The 17,030-nt window shown below is 43.3% G+C and overlaps 2 protein-coding genes across 4 annotated transcripts in view; one reads left to right on the top strand and one right to left on the bottom strand.

Moving 5' to 3' along the window:
* Positions 1-5,055, bottom strand: part of SUDS3 (SDS3 homolog, SIN3A corepressor complex component) — a 38,259-nt gene extending 33,204 nt beyond the window's left edge. For both annotated transcript variants that reach the window (XM_057526937.1, XM_057526938.1), the window contains exons 1-3: positions 4,754-5,055; positions 2,414-2,483; positions 42-97 (exon numbers count right to left, since the gene is read on the bottom strand). In XM_057526937.1, coding sequence (XP_057382920.1) covers positions 42-97; positions 2,414-2,483; positions 4,754-4,895 — 268 coding nt within the window. In that variant the 5' untranslated portion in view covers positions 4,896-5,055. The remainder of the gene's footprint in view (positions 1-41; positions 98-2,413; positions 2,484-4,753) is intronic.
* Positions 5,056-8,959: 3,904 nt separating this feature from the next.
* Positions 8,960-17,030, top strand: part of TAOK3 (TAO kinase 3) — a 184,085-nt gene continuing 176,014 nt past the window's right edge. For both annotated transcript variants that reach the window (XM_007189474.3, XM_057527006.1), the window contains exon 1: positions 8,960-9,235. The gene's annotated coding sequence lies outside the window, so the exon portion shown is untranslated. The remainder of the gene's footprint in view (positions 9,236-17,030) is intronic.

Here is a 17,030-nt window from a genome sequence, read left to right as displayed (position 1 = left end):
GGAAGTATGTTTAGAAAAGAAGGATTAAATCACACACCAACCTTCTTGCAGTTGTTGCAACTGTCTCTTGAGAGAAGCCAGTTTATCCTGATACATCCTGTAAAAAAAAAAAAAAAAGGAAAGCCACACTCAGAGACAAAAACATCCAATACCCAATTCAATAATAATTTACATGCAGAAATTACCTGGGCTTTTATGGAAATGTCATTATTAATGTCCCTTAGGGAGAGAGAAAACTAAAGTCTGCTGGTGGTTTAAAATGTGCCCACAGCTAAAGGGATCAGAAAGGGACAAGGATTCTGTGTTTTTGAATAGTTTCCCAGTTTTGTAGATTCTCCTGTGTTCTCTCACCTTTAGAGAATCAGTCTAAAATCTACAAATAGGAAGACATGAAAAGTATTAATAAATAAATGACAATGATAAACACAGTTAGGCAAGAACACACACAGAAAGATTGGAAGTGTGATGCCATTTTCTTGGGGATTCAGAAGCGTAACATACACACGAAAATGTAAAAAGCGTTAAATGCAGCTCTCATATCAACTCTACAATCAGATCATAAGTTCCAAAAGAGTAAGATTCTACCTCCAGCACATTTTTCTACATAGATAGCACTGCTGTGTAGGCACTACGTTAATCAACCTTCACGCCATTTTTAAAAACACCTCTTTTATGATCAGAGAAATGACAGCAATTCAGTAACAAAAGTTAAAATGCAGGATTTATTTGCAGTCCCAGTGGGATAAGAACACACAGTACACACAAAGCAAAAGAACCTGGTATGTTTTCTCCCCCTTCACGCTGAATGGATTACAGGCAATTATATACCCTGGTAAGTCTGTTTGAATGGTGGATTTCACACGTCAGTCACGTTTCAGCAATATTTTTGCTTCTACCAGAAAAACACCCCCAATTTCACAGTGACAAAAACAGGACTTGCAACACGTCTAACAGGTAATAGGCACGACAGCCTCTCGATTACTCCAGTAAGGGCTGCAAACACAACCTGTCTGTCTACAGGCTGAGGAAGAGTAGGCAGAATCTGAGAATTACACGGAAGGCCTTTGTTTCTTGTTTTGGCTGCACTGCGCAGCACGTGGGATCTGATCTCCCCAACCAGGGATGGAACCTGCGTCCCCTGCATTGGAGGAGTGGAGCCTTAACCACTGGGCCGCCAGGGAAGTCTCAAGGCCTGATTCTTTTAGGGAGAATGCTGATGCTTTCAATGCTCATCTTGAATCACAAAGGGCATTCAATTTTAATCAAAATTATTTTCTACATCATCAAATATTAAGGGGTACGTTCACTTAAACACACCAAGTATAGGAGAGGGAAAGGATGAGTAAGCTCACACAAGAAGTCAATATTTGGAACCCAGCGTATTTAATTTTCCACCACAATGAGTGTGCCAGACTACGCCTCTGAATTCTTAGTCGGTCTTTGAAAGAGAGTATTAATAGATTCAAGAAGTAAACAACAACAACAAAATTCAGATTTGGAAAAAGAATAGGTATGTAAAAATACATCTCATATGGGTCCAGGTAAGTCAGTAAGAAGCCTGGAGAGAGTACAAGTGAAATAAAAAGCCAGCACAGTTTCAGGGCTGAAGCTGTGAGAAAAATCACATCAATTATTAAAGCAATCCTTTATTTGGCACTGGTCAGATCTAGCTGAGCTTCCCCCTTGGATTCCAAGGCTTGAAAAGGATGACAGAATCCAGACGATGGCCACAAAACATTCGTGTATACGGAAAACATTCTATAAGGAAAGGAATGTGGATCATCCAGTTTGATGGTAAAGAATTTAAAAAACCGAATCAAGATCCTCAAAATACATTCCACAAATACTTATCAGATCTATGTTATACTGTGTTGCCCATAAGTTTCCGATAAGAGGGAGTGGTTTTAGTTTCTCTGAGGTGAGGCTCCGCTGGAGGCTTGGGTGTGGATGCGGGGTGAGGGGAAGGGCGCTGGAACAGGAGTCAGGAGCCCTGCTCGCCAATCCTGGTCTCCCCGAGCTCTCCGGGGGTCCAGCACACCGTCCAGCTTGTAGTCAGTGGTCGGTGGGGTCACGCCCATCTGAGAACCAAGGAGCTGTGAAACACCATTTCCCCCCTCTGGGCAGTCTTCACATTAAAAAAAAAAAAAAAAAAAAAAAAAAATGGCAAGGGTTCTCTCCTGTTACATAGCCTTATTTCCCTGGGAACATTTCCCTCCAGGTTCTTTCTAGCCTTCCCTCAAAAGATTCTTATCACAGGAAGAGCGATTAAATGTGACAAATTTAAAGGGGGGAAATTGCACACATATGCATGGTCTTTGGAAGCACTACGTGAAAACCATACACACGACAGCACTATTAAAGATGCCCTTGTCAATTCTGTACTCTAAAGAAGAAATGTAAAAACCATACTCACTGTTCCTTCATTTCTACATAGTCTTCTTCATCATGCTTTGCCAGGTCAGTTTCGCTAGCATCCTCAGTGTCTGTGTAAAAAATTAGGGAAGAAGATTTGTTAAAATCGTAATTCGTAGAGTTGGTATCACCTGACACAGTGACACTTCACAAACTTCTATAAAATGAATTTCTACTCAATGCAGGCCTGCGTGAAGCCATCAATGAAAAATATTACATCCAATTACTTCAGAAAAGAAAATGCCATTTCCAACTTGTACACAGCCAGATTTATCCAAAGAGCCTGCCTTTATCTGAAGTGCAGCCAGAGAACAGAGTGCATCAGACACAGGTGGTCATAGTCAAGGCTGCGACTTCAGCAGAAACAACGCTGGCAGTTCAGGAAAAGGATATGTGGGTGTAAGACTGGAAAACTACAGGCAGCAAGCCCTGCTCACTACTCCAAAACAACTTAATATGAACATTCTCTTCTGGTAAATGCCAGTTTGAACCCCTAAAAGATTTTACATCATATATACAAAGGAGAATCCAAACCAACTAAATGAACTCTAATAACCGAAGTATTTTCAAAGGGAGAGAGAACAAGACAAGAAGATCAAACAAAAACTGTTTCAGAACACTTTAAACATTGTCTTTAATTTTTTAACATCTTTATTGGAGTATAATTGCTTTACAATGTTGTGTTAGTTTCTGCTGTATAACAAAGCGAATCAGCTATGTGTCTACATATATCCCCATATCCCCTCCCTCTTGAGCCTCCCTCCCACCTTCCCTATCCCACCCCTGTAGGTGGCCACAAAGCACCGAGCTGATCTCCCTGTGCTATGCAGCTGCTTCCCTATAAGCATACCAACTCTATACACTAGAGTTGGTAGTGTATATATGTCAGTGCTACTCTCTCACTTCGTCCCAGCTTACCCTTCCCCCTCCCCATGTCCTCAAGTCTATTCTCTATGTAAACATTGTTTTTAGAATAAGCAAACGGCTGGAGTGTCCACCTAACTTCAACAGCCCTACTTGAGGGGGGAACAAAACTCAATTTTTGCTTCACTGCTCCCCCTTGTGGGCATTAAAAGCAGTACACGTGATTCACATTCAAATTCTCTGGTTAAGCCTTGTCTTCAAATGTAGTTTAACCAAATTGTAATTAGTTTCTTCAATTTTGTATCTTCACATACAGCTGACTTTTTAAAGGTTGTTGCAGACTCAATCCTCCACCTACCTTTCCCCGCTCCTTCAGTGAAGAAGCCTACCCAGAGCAGTCATGTGCCAGCCAGCCACAGTACTTGGCACTTGGGGAACTGACATGAATAAAGCATACTCCTGATTCCAAACAGCTGGTCTAGCTTTTGCTCCACGGCCCTATTTTGTTCACCCATATGTTCATCTCTTTTTATCTCCTCTTTCTTCTCTCTTGTCCTTTCGTGTTTCCTCATCTTTCTCCTCCTGCAGCCAGCTCCTTCCTCCATTCCACAAAAAGTGTTCCTCAAATTTACCAAGCTTATAAAGCCCAGTTTGAAAAGCCAGGCTCTCAGAGGCAGTAATCATAATGCAAAGAGTGTGGAACTGAAAACACAACACCTGAGCACCATTAAGCAAATCCCTATCCCCCGCCCCCCCCGTGCCTGTTTTCCCAATGGTGAAAACTGAGTATTAGACCAAGGACCAAGCCACGTGCTTTATGCCTGTATCTCATTTTATCCTCGCACCTACGCTAGGAAGTAGGTACTACTGACAGCCTCATTGCAGATGGGGAAACTGGGGCTCGGTAAACCTAAGTATTATAAATTGTCTAATATTAAGCTGGGTTCAGTGAGCCAAATTTACACCTAATTCGATTTGCCTGGTTCCAGGTCTCGTACTTTTACCCAACCTGTCCCGCACTGCCCAAAGCAGGGCTGACTTGAGCATTTCCCCGGGGTAGGGGGAGAGAGGCACCTTAGTAACTAGAAAGCTAAACCGGGCTTTGCTCTGAGCCTCTCAGGAACTAAATAGCGAGGAGTACTCCGTGGACCCAAGGAATGGCTTTCTCATTCCAACCAGTGAAGACCTGAGGTTCAGAGACAGCTGGGGGAAGAGGGGCAGAATCTTAAAGGGACCTACAGCTCTGACAACAGCTTCTTAAGGCCCTTCTCCGCATAACTGTAGGATACAACGTCCTCAGGGCTTCGCCTTCCACAGCACCTGTCGGGATAACTTCCGGGAGCCGCGCTCCTCCCGGCGGCCCCTCCAACCGCCCCCAAACCGCAGAGGTCGCCCCGCCCCTCTCCCAGGCAGCCCCACCCCCTCCCACTGCTGTCCCATCCCCACCCGGGGCTGCCCGGCCCGCGGGAAGACGTACCTTCGTCCGACTCGCGGCCCCGGCAGCTGCGCTCGTCGTCCTCGGCGCTCTCCAGCTCTTCGTCCTCCTCGGGGTAGTACTCCGGAGCCGACGGCGCTCCAGCCGGGGCCGGAGCTGGAGCTAACAGCCCCGCAGCACTCATGTCGCCTCTGCCCGTAGCTGAGCGTGCCACCCGGGATCCGCGGCCACCCGCCCTGCGGACTCCACGTCCGCGTAGCAGCGCACGAGGGAGCCGCCGACTCGAAGAGCCGGAGCCGCGGCTACCCCTTCCCTGTCTTCGCCAAGCTCCGCCCCGCGCGCTCGCTCTCGGCAACGGGGGCCTCGCGCCGGCGGCGACTTCCGGGTCGGGAGCTTCCCGAGGACCGCCTGACTCCGCCATCCTAGAGGGAGTGGAGAGGCCGCCTGACGCCCCCTTCGCCTTAACCCCATCTCCTTCGTCGCCGTCTTTAAAATCCTCAACGGGTAGTGGAGAATGGCGGAGACAGGCTCTCTGGAATTAGGCAAATCCTTGGGTAGGCCCAACCGCGGCAAGGACCCCGAAGCTCAGAGGCCACTTCCGAACACAGCCGCTAGGCGGCGCCTGGAGCCAAAACTAAAGAGGTTTTTTTTTTTTAGGGACTTAGGAGGCAGAAGATTTGAAGGGCTCTTGGCAGGTGGAGGTGGTCTCTTTAATTTAAACAGGTGAACGACATGAACCATCCCATTTATAGGTCGGGAAACCTAGACATTTAGAGTTCGCGTGATCATCCCGAAGAAAAGGAGCGTGGCTCCTCCCCTGACTGATTAGAGCTTTATTAAAAACTAAAATAAAAACGAGGATGCTAATATTCCATCCTGGGGTCGGCAAAACTGTATTTTCCCAGTCGGTGGGAGTCCTTTCTTTTTGTGTAGGTTTGTTCAATACGGTATTATCCCGATTTTACAGATAAGAAAAGAGCTGTCAATTGTCTTTTTTAAAAAAAAGCGTCCAGGCTGCCTTGTTTAGACTCTCAGACCCAGGTCCTCTACAGTACAGCTGCCTCATATTTCTCAGAATATAAATTTTTTAAAAGGTGGTTTTCCCCAATCCAATAACTTGCTAACCAACTCTCAACTGAGCAAGTGGAACATTTGCCTGCAGAAAGTTAATTAGGCTCAGGAAAGGAAGGTGCTAGCTGGTAACCCGGAAAACAAGAGAGTTGAATATCTGCATGAATTAATTTGTGTGATTATCTCTGAGTAGAAGGGGGCACGGTGTTATAAGCTTTGCTTAATGAACAAATTGAGGATGTCCTTTGTCTTGGTGTGTGTAGCAAGAAAAGGGATAAAAGGGCCCAGAGATGGTTAATGGTTTGTCCAAAGTAACCCTACTCTTTACGTTGCACCCAAGTCTCCATAGAAAAAAAAAAAGTAACATACAAGCAGTAAACGTGAACACAGATGTAAAAGCCAGACTGGAACCCAGAATTCTGATTCTCAGATCCTTCGTGACCAAATTTATCTCTGAATTGGCCCCCACAGAGTCTCCTCAAAGTGAAAAAAATATATTCTCATCCCATTTATTTTAACATTTTTTATTTTCTACCTTGTTGTAATTAAAATCTTGCCTGTACTTGTGAGGGATTCTTCCTCCCAACAAAACTCAAGAATTTTCAGAATGGAATGCTGCGATGCTAAATAAGAGGCATTCTCATGGCCCCCTGTAGGTCCACCGTCAACATTTAAACTAGAATTTCAAAGCTGTCTCTTGTCCAAAGGATGGAGTCATTTTCTTTCTTTATGCTGTTAGGTCACGTCTAAATTATTTGTAATTAACTATCTTGAGCAACTTGCGTTTCCATCAATAGCAATAATCATAGACCAAACCAAGCACCAACATTTTAAAAATTAGAGTTCATCAATACGATATATCGAATTTTTTTTAAAAAGAGTTGATATCATTGCTAATTGGTTTCCTTTCAAGACACTGCCATTTTTTTAAAAAATAAATTTATTTATTTATTTTTGGCTGTGTTGGGTCTTCGTTTCTGTGCGAGGGCTTTCTCCAGTTGCTGCGAGCGGGGGCCACTCTTCATCGCGATGTGCGGGCCTCTCACTGTCACGGCCTCTCTTGTTGCGGAGTACAGGCTCCAGACGCGCAAGCTCAGTAGTTGTGGCACACGGGCCTAGCTGCTCCGCGGTATGTGGGATCCTCCCAGACCAGGGCTCGAACCCGTGTCCCCTGCATTGGCAGGCAGATTCTCAACCACTGCGCCACCAGGGAAGCCCCGACACTGCCATTTTTATCTTGCTTACATTTTGTCTTCTTTTTTAAAAAATATTTATTTATTTATTTATTTGGTTGCACAGAGTCTTAGTTGCGGCACATGGGCTCCTTAGTTGTGGCATGCGAACTCTTAGTTGCAGCATGCATGTGGGATCTAGTTCCCTGACCAGGGATCAAACCTGGGTCCCCTGCATTGTGAGCACAGAGTCTTATCCACTGCGCCACCAGGGAAGCCCCACATTTTGTCTTCTTGGCTGCAAATAATATCTGTTAATGATCATGCATTTTTTTATATGACTAGACAGAACTGAATACTTGCGTTGTGAAAATCTACCCCATTTCTTCTGTCCATGTTGCAGCTGGTAGCATGAGCTCTTAACTAATAAACACTCAGTAAAGGAGGAGGACCTAGTCAACAAAATTCTCTCATGACTTTAGTCTTACCCAACTTTTATAGTTGTCTAATATGATTTTGGACAGTCTTTCTCGAGGTCTGTAAAAATCAAGTTCCCTTAAAACCAAGTTCCCTTTTTACCACCTTGAAATCTCTCTACATCGCTTCCCAAAATGGCATTCAGTCACATCGCTCAGGAGACATCTACATCCAAATTCATTTTAGAGGAAGTACTGCCAGCACTCTTCTACGGGCCCTCTCTACATACCCTAACACTCAAATCTTAAAGGGGAGCATCTCAATTGGAATGGGTATGATTTTAAAACACTAGGAAAAACATCAAGTGTTTAGAACACAAATTTTGTTAGGAGTTAAAGAGTTAATGATGGAAAGTTTTCTAAGAGCTAAGTCCTGTATACATCTGACAATGCTTAGGAACAAACTGTGTTCCTGAAGTGAAACAATGTCTTCACAAAGTTCATAAACTTTAGGATTTAGGGGTGAAGGTAGCAGTTTTCAGTTTCCAGTATTGATTTAATCAACATATCCAGTTTCACAAAAAATATATGAAGAATGGCTCCAAGTTAACACCATGCACTTTCACCCCTGGCAAGCTCCATCTTGCAGCTTGGGTCAAGATGGGTCTCTGGTTATCACGAGTTGCACTTGGGTCAAAGTTCATTATACTTTGGCCATTAGTTCCCACAAAATCATTAAAATCATTTCCTGTGGCCCTGAAAAAGAGTATGTTGAACAGGCTTACTGAAGCCTTGCTAAAGCTAACAAGGGTTCCCCTACCACACAGTTCCTGTTCCTACTTGTCAACATGATTATCATAACCCACAAAGTGAGTATTTCTTAAGCTTTGTCCTTGTATCTATCAAAATGTGCCCCGTCAGTGTTGAATGCCTAAGTGTGCTGAGTATGCATCTAGTATATAGATTTTTTTTCCCCCAACAGCATCAAACTAACGTCTGTTGAACGCAGTGCAAGTAAGGGCAACTCCCTTGCCAAAGATATAAAAGACTTTAAATCCAGGAAATATTTACAAGTCCTGAGTAAATAAATGCCATTATTAATTTATGGCAGAATTACTTAGAAAGCTGTGCCAGGTCTAACGAGGGACTGGGGGCCTCAAAGGGTCTAACATGGTGGTCCCAGGGAGTCCCAGAGGGCCTCGGTCTCTGGGAGTCTCCCAAGAAAAGTAAAGGCTCAGTGAGGAGTGCCATGAACTTTGACCCCAACTCAGCACAAACAAGGCGGACCGCACCCGAGGCGGGCCAGTGGGTAACTGAAGTTGCAAGGTCTTCCGCATCTGAGGAAACCCCGCCCCGTCCCGCACCGCCCACCTTCAACTTCGCCAATCCTCGGGCGCCATCGACAGCTCGGCTTCCCAGGCACCTCCAATCAAGTACCTATATCCGGCCCCAGGTCTGCGCCCCGCGATCAGGGAAGGTCAGTAGAGAGCCTATCGGAGCCTGGCTGGGGGCGTGGTCGGGGGCAGGGGGCGGGCGGGCTGGGACGGCTGGGCGGAGCGCGCTCGGCGCAGTCGGGTGCGATTGGCCACCCCTGGCAGGAGCCGCACCTCGGACAGCAGCAGCGGCGGCCGCGGGAGGGTCCGTGTGGCTCCCGGTGGTGGCGGCGGCTGTGGGGACCTGTGTGAGAGAGTGGGACCCGACGCGGAGACCGCGGGCGGAGGTTCCGCGCGGCCGGACCCGACACTCAACGACTGGACCTGGGGATCCACCGGGGAACAAGCGGCAGAAGAGCGACTCGGTAACAAGTGTGGGAGAGGAAGCGGCGGCGGCGACGCCGGGCCCGGGGTGGTGACAGCAGGTCTGAGGTGAGAGCACCGGGGCGCGGGGAGGTGACAGAGTGAGTCGGGGCGGGGGGACCCAGGGCGGGGTGGGGTCGGCGAGGACCCGAGTGAAGGGAATTCCGGGAGTGGGTTTGACAGTCTGGACTGTGGAGAGGAGACCCCCAGAGGGGCCAGCCCCGCGGGTCTGAGAGGAGGACTCCGAGAGGACTTGGGACAGAGCGGGTGTGAAGGGAGGGGACCCCCAGAAGGGCTGGAACAGTGGGTCTGAGGGGGCACCCCCAGAGGAGCCAGAACAGTGGTTCTCAAGGGAGGGGACCCTGAAATGGGCAAGGACAGCGGCTCTCAGCGGCAAGGGGACCCCGAGAGGGCTTGGGACAGCAGGTGAGTTAGGGGACCCCTAGGGGGGCTGGCACAGCGACTGTCACGGGGGACCCGCGGGGGCTGGGGACCCGGGTCTGAGGGGGGACCCGGGGGGCGTGCGGTGGAGGCGCGGCCCCACCCCGCGTGGGTGAGGAGAGGGGGCCTGGGTCCGGGTCGCGGCGCCGGGCGAGTCGGGACAGCCGGCCGCCGCTCCCCGGGTGCACTCAGCCGAGCTTCCTAAGGGCGGAGTGGGAGACGGGGGACCGCCTGAGCCCCCGTGATTCTGGGTGACTCTAAGGAAAGGGGATTATGTAATGAGACATCTTCTAGGAGAACGCGCAGGCTGGAGGGTCTGGCCGAAGCGCGGGGATCTTGGAAAGGGCAGTAGCGAGGGGCTGGGGACCTCTGCTCACTGGCCCCCTGGCTTCCCGTTTGTTTCTCCGAGTTGGGCTTGGATGCCTTGAAAGTGAGGGGCTTCCAGACCTCGATAGCTTCATCAGGATGTAAAAAGTTGGAGAGGGCTTCTTTAACTCACCACAAACCAAGTGGAAAGGGAAAGGGACCCTTTTGGAGATGCAAGTTTTGGATTAATTAGGCTGTTTATTTTGATAGACCCTGTCTTTTTCACTTCGGCTCAGCAGGGAGCTCAGAAACTTTTTCAGGTTCGGCAGCACGTCCGTATCAGTGTTTACAATGCAGACTCAAAGGAACTATATACTAAGTTGGACTGTTTATCTTTGATGTGTTGGAAAGATAGTTGGAAGATCAAACTAAATTTTGAAAAGAGGTTTTGGAGTCGCCAAACTAACAGCACTTTCCGATTAGATTTATAATTCTAAAAGCTACCAGGACTGAGTTTTAGACATAATTCCAGGACAAGCTAAGGAGAGAGATAAACCTATTTAAACCGGACACCGTACGCGCTGGTGAGAGGCAAGTGTGTGTCTATTAAAATGCTGAAACAAATAGTGGAAAGCGATAGGGGGTGGGAATTGGGGGGCAGCCTCCTACTTTGACGGATATGAAAATTAAACTAATGACCAGGCTACTTGTTTGGAGTACTTAGGATATGTTAATACCGCCCCGACTACCTCTCGAATGTTCTCTTGAATGCACACGCTTTGTTATGGTTGCACCCAGCAGTTTTGCATTTGAATTTTTTAACCTCTTTTTCTCTGTGTGTTGCTTCTCCTCACCCCGTATCTTTGCGACGAGTTTCTTTTTCATAGAAGCAGACTTAGAAAATGATGGTTTGGGGGAAATACTAGGGAATGTAGTTACTGTGTCATTTTGCAGTTATGTAGATATCTTCTTTGTTTCAGGTTTAGAATAATGTCTTATTGGAAGCCTTTGTCCATGTTCAGTAATGGGCAACTAAGAGGAAGAAAGGAAGGCTGTACTGTTTCCCAAAGACATAGTGTAGAAGGCTTACAGAGAACTGCCTATTTAAATCCAAGACAAAAATTACTGAAGACATCTTACATCAGGGTGATAATAAGTAGAGGGAATGTGTCACTTGAGGATTCTTATTTGATATTACCTGATGCAGAACAGTTTTTATATGGTTTCAGAGAGCGTGGAGCTTGGTGTGGTTATTAAAATTCCACCAACTAGCCGTCCTCCCCTAAGAAACAGAAGTTATGGAGGTGAGGGGAACAACAGTAAATACACAAATACAAATTTAAAATATGAGACACTATATTTAATATGTATTAAGTGTAACTTTTTTTACATTAAATTTATTTTTCCAGAACCCTAGGTAGAATTCAAGTAAAAGTAAGGTCAGTTAACTCAAGAGGGTTATTTACAAGGGGCGTGTATTCATTATGTAGGGCATGTAACATAGGAAATGGTCTTTGGAAGGATTGGAAATCTCAGTAACAATAATTCTGCAAAGTAATAGAAATGTTTAAATGTTTGAGCAGATAAGCTCTTCCTTCATACTTGTTAGCTCATTTCTGTCTGGTGCAAATGAAAAGTGTCATTGTAATAAAGTTTTTAGTGATAGGAAGGGTCTATAGTAACTATTCCCAGGGACAGGGGGTAGGGTGGGGGGGGGGTAGGTTAGGAGGGTAGGAATTCTGTGGGAATTTATTTTCATTTGTTTCACAAAATAAAACTACATTTTGAGAAGCTATTAATATGTAAATTAGTTACACACCTATGCTCATTTTAACTCTTTCTTTTCAATTGAAAAATATAATCAAAAGAAGAGGTTAAGAAGGAGCCTTACACTTCCATATGAATGGTTATAGCCACCGGAGAATGCAAGTTCTTTTTGGTGCAGAGTTCTTAAACTATCCTTAGTCTTAGTTTAGCAGGATGCAAGTGGTGCCCAGTAAATACAATAACCCACTTTATACTTTCTTTACCACTTGAGTCATATACAGTCAAACCATTGTAATCTCAGAGTCTACCTTGATATCTAATTTGGTTTAATGTTTAAGCCAACCTGAATAAAAGTTCTCATTGCTTGTCAGTGTTCATACTTGTTGGTTTCAGTGGTATGGGAGAATGAATGAAAAGTAACTATTGGTACTTTTACTTTAGAGTCTATTTATTTAGAGTTTATTTTAGAGCCATTAAAAGCATCTTTCTTTTATAGTCTTTTCTTCCAGTCTTTGTTTCTTCCCTCCCCCGAAAAAGAAAGCACACTGACAGACAGACAGACAGAGGGAAAGCTTCCATCGAAAAGTGCTTTGTGACTGTCCTAAGCAAAGACTTCTTTTCAATCTTCAGTGAGAGATTCCCGTCAATCAGAGAGGATAGTTTTGAATTAGTAATTTTGAGTTATGGGATAATGTACAGTTTAGTTTTGTGATTATTTAATTATAACATCCATTTAATTGGTTACTTTGTCATTTGTGAGGATACATTAAAAGTTTGTTACTATTCTTAAATTCAGAGTGACCTTAGTAAAAAAAAATTAATGTCTAACTAATTATGGATTAGATGTGTTGAATTTATGGGCCAAAACGTGATGTAACTCATTTACAAGCTATGGGCAACCAAGTTAAAAACAAGTATTCAGAATTTTTATGATAGTAGGAATTAAATTGATAAATTTTATCATTCCAGGTACATGTTGTTAAAGTTACCTAAATACTTTATAAATCAACCTAATGCATTTTTTTCTGCCTGACCTGAGATTTGTTAGAGACATTGGAGTATATTTAAAGTCTTTGTAAATTATTTCTATTTTACAACAGAATGACATAGGGGTCAGTTTTTTGATTTAACACAGATATGCTCCTAACCATGGTCTATCTCACAAATACACATTTATCATCCCCAGAGTGAGTGAGTAAAGGAACATGCCTTGGAATAAACATTTTACAGCTAGCAAAACCTACTCCCATGTGGCCCATGTGGCTTTAGCTCCTAACTCTGGGAATTGACATGCTGGTGTCTAGTGTTTGGGGCCCTTTCACCTCACCCCTGGCCTCAGTGAAAATAATGGATAGCAAAATCAACCCCATATTTATTATGCTTATTATTTTAGTCAATTATCAAAGTACTCATTGGAAGACTTCAATTTTACTTCTTTCCACTATTTTTGATGGGCAACGGGATAACCTTTTATTTCCAAATCAAACTAGGACTCTGTGCAGTATTTATTTTTATATGTGTCACTTTCTGTCTAATGACACTGGCTTTGGTCCATAGCAATCAAGGCTTATGACAATTCAAATACATTTTATTTACCCATTACAATAGATGGCACTAATCAAGGAAGAATGCTCTCTTAAATAAACTAATAACCTCATTAGTCTTGGGAGTAGGCACACAAAACAGAATTGGAGTTCATGGCCAATTTTCCATTCTATTGTGAACATTAGCCTTTACTTCTTGAAGGCTTTGTGTGTATATACACAAATATTTCCCAAAACCACATAAATATAGTTTTTAGCTGATCTAGGTCAAGACTTAATAGCAGAGATACAAAATTACATTATGCTTCATGTACCTCTATGTGTCCCTTGTCTCTTGTGCAAATTTCTCTTCTGTCATTGTATACCAGTTCCTTGTTTACGTGTGTTTGTCTTTCACAAATTTGTGAGCATGTTGAGGTTAGAGATGGTCTTGTTCATCTTTGCATCCCACGCCAAGTATAGTACCAGGCACAGAGTGTGAAGGATGCTCACTAGATGTCAACTGAGTGAGTGAATGAATTAATAATCACCAAATTAGTAGATTATATATATGTTCATATTTAGTTTCTTTTTTTTTTTTAGAATTTTATTTATTTATTTATTTATTTATTTTTTATACAGCAGGTTCTTATTAGTCATCAGTTTTATACACATCAGTGTATACATGTCAATCCCAATCTCCCAATTCATCACACCACCACCCCCAACCCCCCACTGCTTTCCCCCCTTGGTGTCCATACGTTTGTTCTCTACATCTTTGTCTCAATTTCTGCCCTGCAAACCGATTAATCTGTACCATTTTTCTAGGTTCCAAATATATGCGTTAACATATAATATTGGTTTTTCTCTTTCTGACTTCACTCTGTATGACAGTCTCTAGATTGATCCACGTCTCAACAAATAACCCAATTTTGTTCCCTTTTATGGCTGAGTAATATTCCATTGTATATATGTACCACAACTTCTTGATCCATTCGTCTGTTGATGGACATTTAGGTTGCTTCCATGACCTAGCTATTGTAAATAGTGCTGCAATGAACATTGCGGTGCATGTGTCTTGTCTTTTATTTATTTATTTATTTATTTATTTATTTATTTATTTATTTATTTATTTATTTTATGACTGTGTTGAGTCTTCGTTTCTGTGTGAGGGCTTTCTCTAGTTGCGGCAAGTGGGGACCACTCTTCATCGCGGTGCGCGGGCCTCTCACCATCGCAGCCTCTCTTGTTGCGGAGCACAGGCTCCAGACGCGCAGGCTCAGTAATTGTGGCTCACGGGCCCAGTTGCTCTGTGGCATGTGGGATCTTCCCAGACCAGGGCTCGAACCCATGTCCCCTGCATTGGCAGGCAGATTCTCAACCACTGCGCCACCAGGGAAGCCACGCATGTGTCTTTTTGAATTATGGTTTTCTCTGGGTATATGCCCAGTAGTGGGATTGCTGGATCATATGGTAATTCTATTTTTAGTTTTTTTAAGGAACCTCCATACTGTTCTCCATAGTGGCTGTATCAATTTACATTCCCACCAACAGTGCAAGAGGGTTCCCTTTTCTCCACACCCTCTCCAGCATTTGTTGTTTGTAGATTTTCTGATGATGCCCATTCTAACTGGTGTGAGGTGATACCTCATTGTAGTTTTGATTTGCATTTCTCTGATAATTAGTGATGTTGAGCAGCTTTTCATGTGCTTCTTGGCCATCTATATGTCTTCTTTGCAGAAATGTCTATTTAGTTCTTCTGCCCATTTTTGGATTGGGTTGTTTGTTTCTTTAATATTGAGCTGCATGAGCTGTTTATATATTTTGGAGATTAATCCTTTGTCCATTGATTCGTTTGCAAATATTTTCTCCCATTCTGAGGGTTGTCTTTTTGTCTTGTTTGTGGTTTCCTTTGCTGTGCAAAAGCTTGGAAGTTTCATTAGGTCCCATTTATTTATTTTTGATTTTATTTCCATTACTCTAGGAGGTGGATCAAAAAAGATCTTGCTGTGATTGATGTCAAAGAGTGTTCTTCCTATGTTTTCCTCTAAGAGTTTTATAGTGTCCAGTCTTACATTTAGGTCTCTAATCCATTTTGAGTTTATTTTTGTTTATGGTGTTAGGGAGTGTTCTAATTTCATTCTTTTACATGTAGCTGTCCTGTTTTCCCAGCACCACTTATTGAAGAGACTGTCTTTTCTCCATTATGTATCCTTGCCTCCTTTGTCATAGATTAGCTGACCGTAGGTGCGTGGGTTTATCTCTGGGCTTTCTATCCTGTTCCATTGATCTATATTTCTGTTTTTGTGCCAGTACCATATTATCTTGATTACTGTAGCTTTGTAGTATAGTCTGAAGTCAGGGAGTCGGATTCCTCCAGCTCCGCTTTTTTCCCTCAAGACTGCTTTGGCTATTCGGGGCCTTTTGTGTCTCCATACAAATTTTAAGATTTTTTGTTCTAGTTCTGTAAAAAATGCCATTGGTAATTTGATAGGGATTGCATTGAATCTGTAGATTGCTTTGGGTAGTATAGTCATTTCCACAATATTGATTCTTCCAATCCAAGAACATGGTATATCTCTCCATCTGTTGGTATCATCTTGAATTTCTTTCATCAGTGTCTTATAGTTTTCTGCATACAGGTTTTTTGTCTCCCTAGGTAGGTTTATTCCTAGGTATTTTATTCTTTTTTGTTGCAGTGGTAAATGGGAGTGTTTCCTTAATTTCTCTTTCAGATTTTTCATCATTAGTGTATAGGAATGCAAGAGATTTCTGTGCATTAACTTTGTATCCTGCAGCTTTACGACATTCATTGATTAACTCTAGAAGTTTTCTGGTGACATCTTTAGGATTCTCTATATATAGTATCATGTCATCTGCAAACAGTGACAGCTTTACTTCTTCTTTTCCAATTTGTATTCCTTTTATTTCCTTTTCTTCTCTGATTGCCGTGGCTAGGACTTCCAAAACTATGTTGAATAATAGTAGTGAGAGTGGACATCCTTATCTTGTTCCTGATCTTAGAGGAAATGCTTTCAGTTTTTCACCATTGAGAATGATGTTTGCTGTGGGTTTGTCATATATGGCCTTTATTATGTTGAGGTGGGTTCCCTCTATGCCCACTTTCTGGAGAGTTTTCATCATAAATGGGTGTTGAATTTTGTCAAAAGCTTTTTCTGTATCTATTGAGATGATCATATGGATTTTCTTCTTCAGTTTGTTAATAGGGTGTATCACATTGTTTGATTTGCGTATATTGAAGAATCCTTGCATCCCTGGGATAAATCCCACTCGATCGTGGTGTATGATCCTTTTAATGTGTTGTTGGATTCTGTTTGCTAGTATTTTGTTGAGGATTTTTGCATCTATATTCATCAGTGATATTGGTCTGTAATTTTCTTTTTTGTAGTATCTTTGTCTGGTTTTGGTACCAGGGTGATGGTGGCCTCATAGAATGAGTTTGGGAGTGTTCCTTCCTCTGCAATTTTTTGGAAGAGTTTGGGAAGGATGGGTGTTAGCTCTTCTCTAAATGTTCGATAGAATTCACCTGTGAAACCATCTGGTCCTGGACTTTTGTTTGTTGGAAGATTTTTAATCACAGTTTCAATTTCATTACTTGTGATTGGTCTGTTCATTTCTTCTATTTCTTCCTGGTTCAGTCTTGGAAGGTTATACTTTTCTAAGAATTTGTCCATTTCTTCCAGGTTGTCCATTTTATTGGCATTGTGTTGCTTGTAGTAGTCTCTTAGGATGCTTTGTATTTCTGCGGTGTCTGTTGTAACTTCTCCTTTTTCATTTCTAATTTTATTGACTTGAGTCCTCTCCCT

Source organism: Balaenoptera acutorostrata, chromosome 13 (genome assembly GCF_949987535.1).
Source record: "Balaenoptera acutorostrata chromosome 13, mBalAcu1.1, whole genome shotgun sequence".
NCBI classification, from domain to species: Eukaryota; Metazoa; Chordata; class Mammalia; order Artiodactyla; family Balaenopteridae; genus Balaenoptera; species Balaenoptera acutorostrata.
Note: the sequence above shows the minus strand (reverse complement) of the source record. Positions and strands in the feature narration are given on the sequence as shown.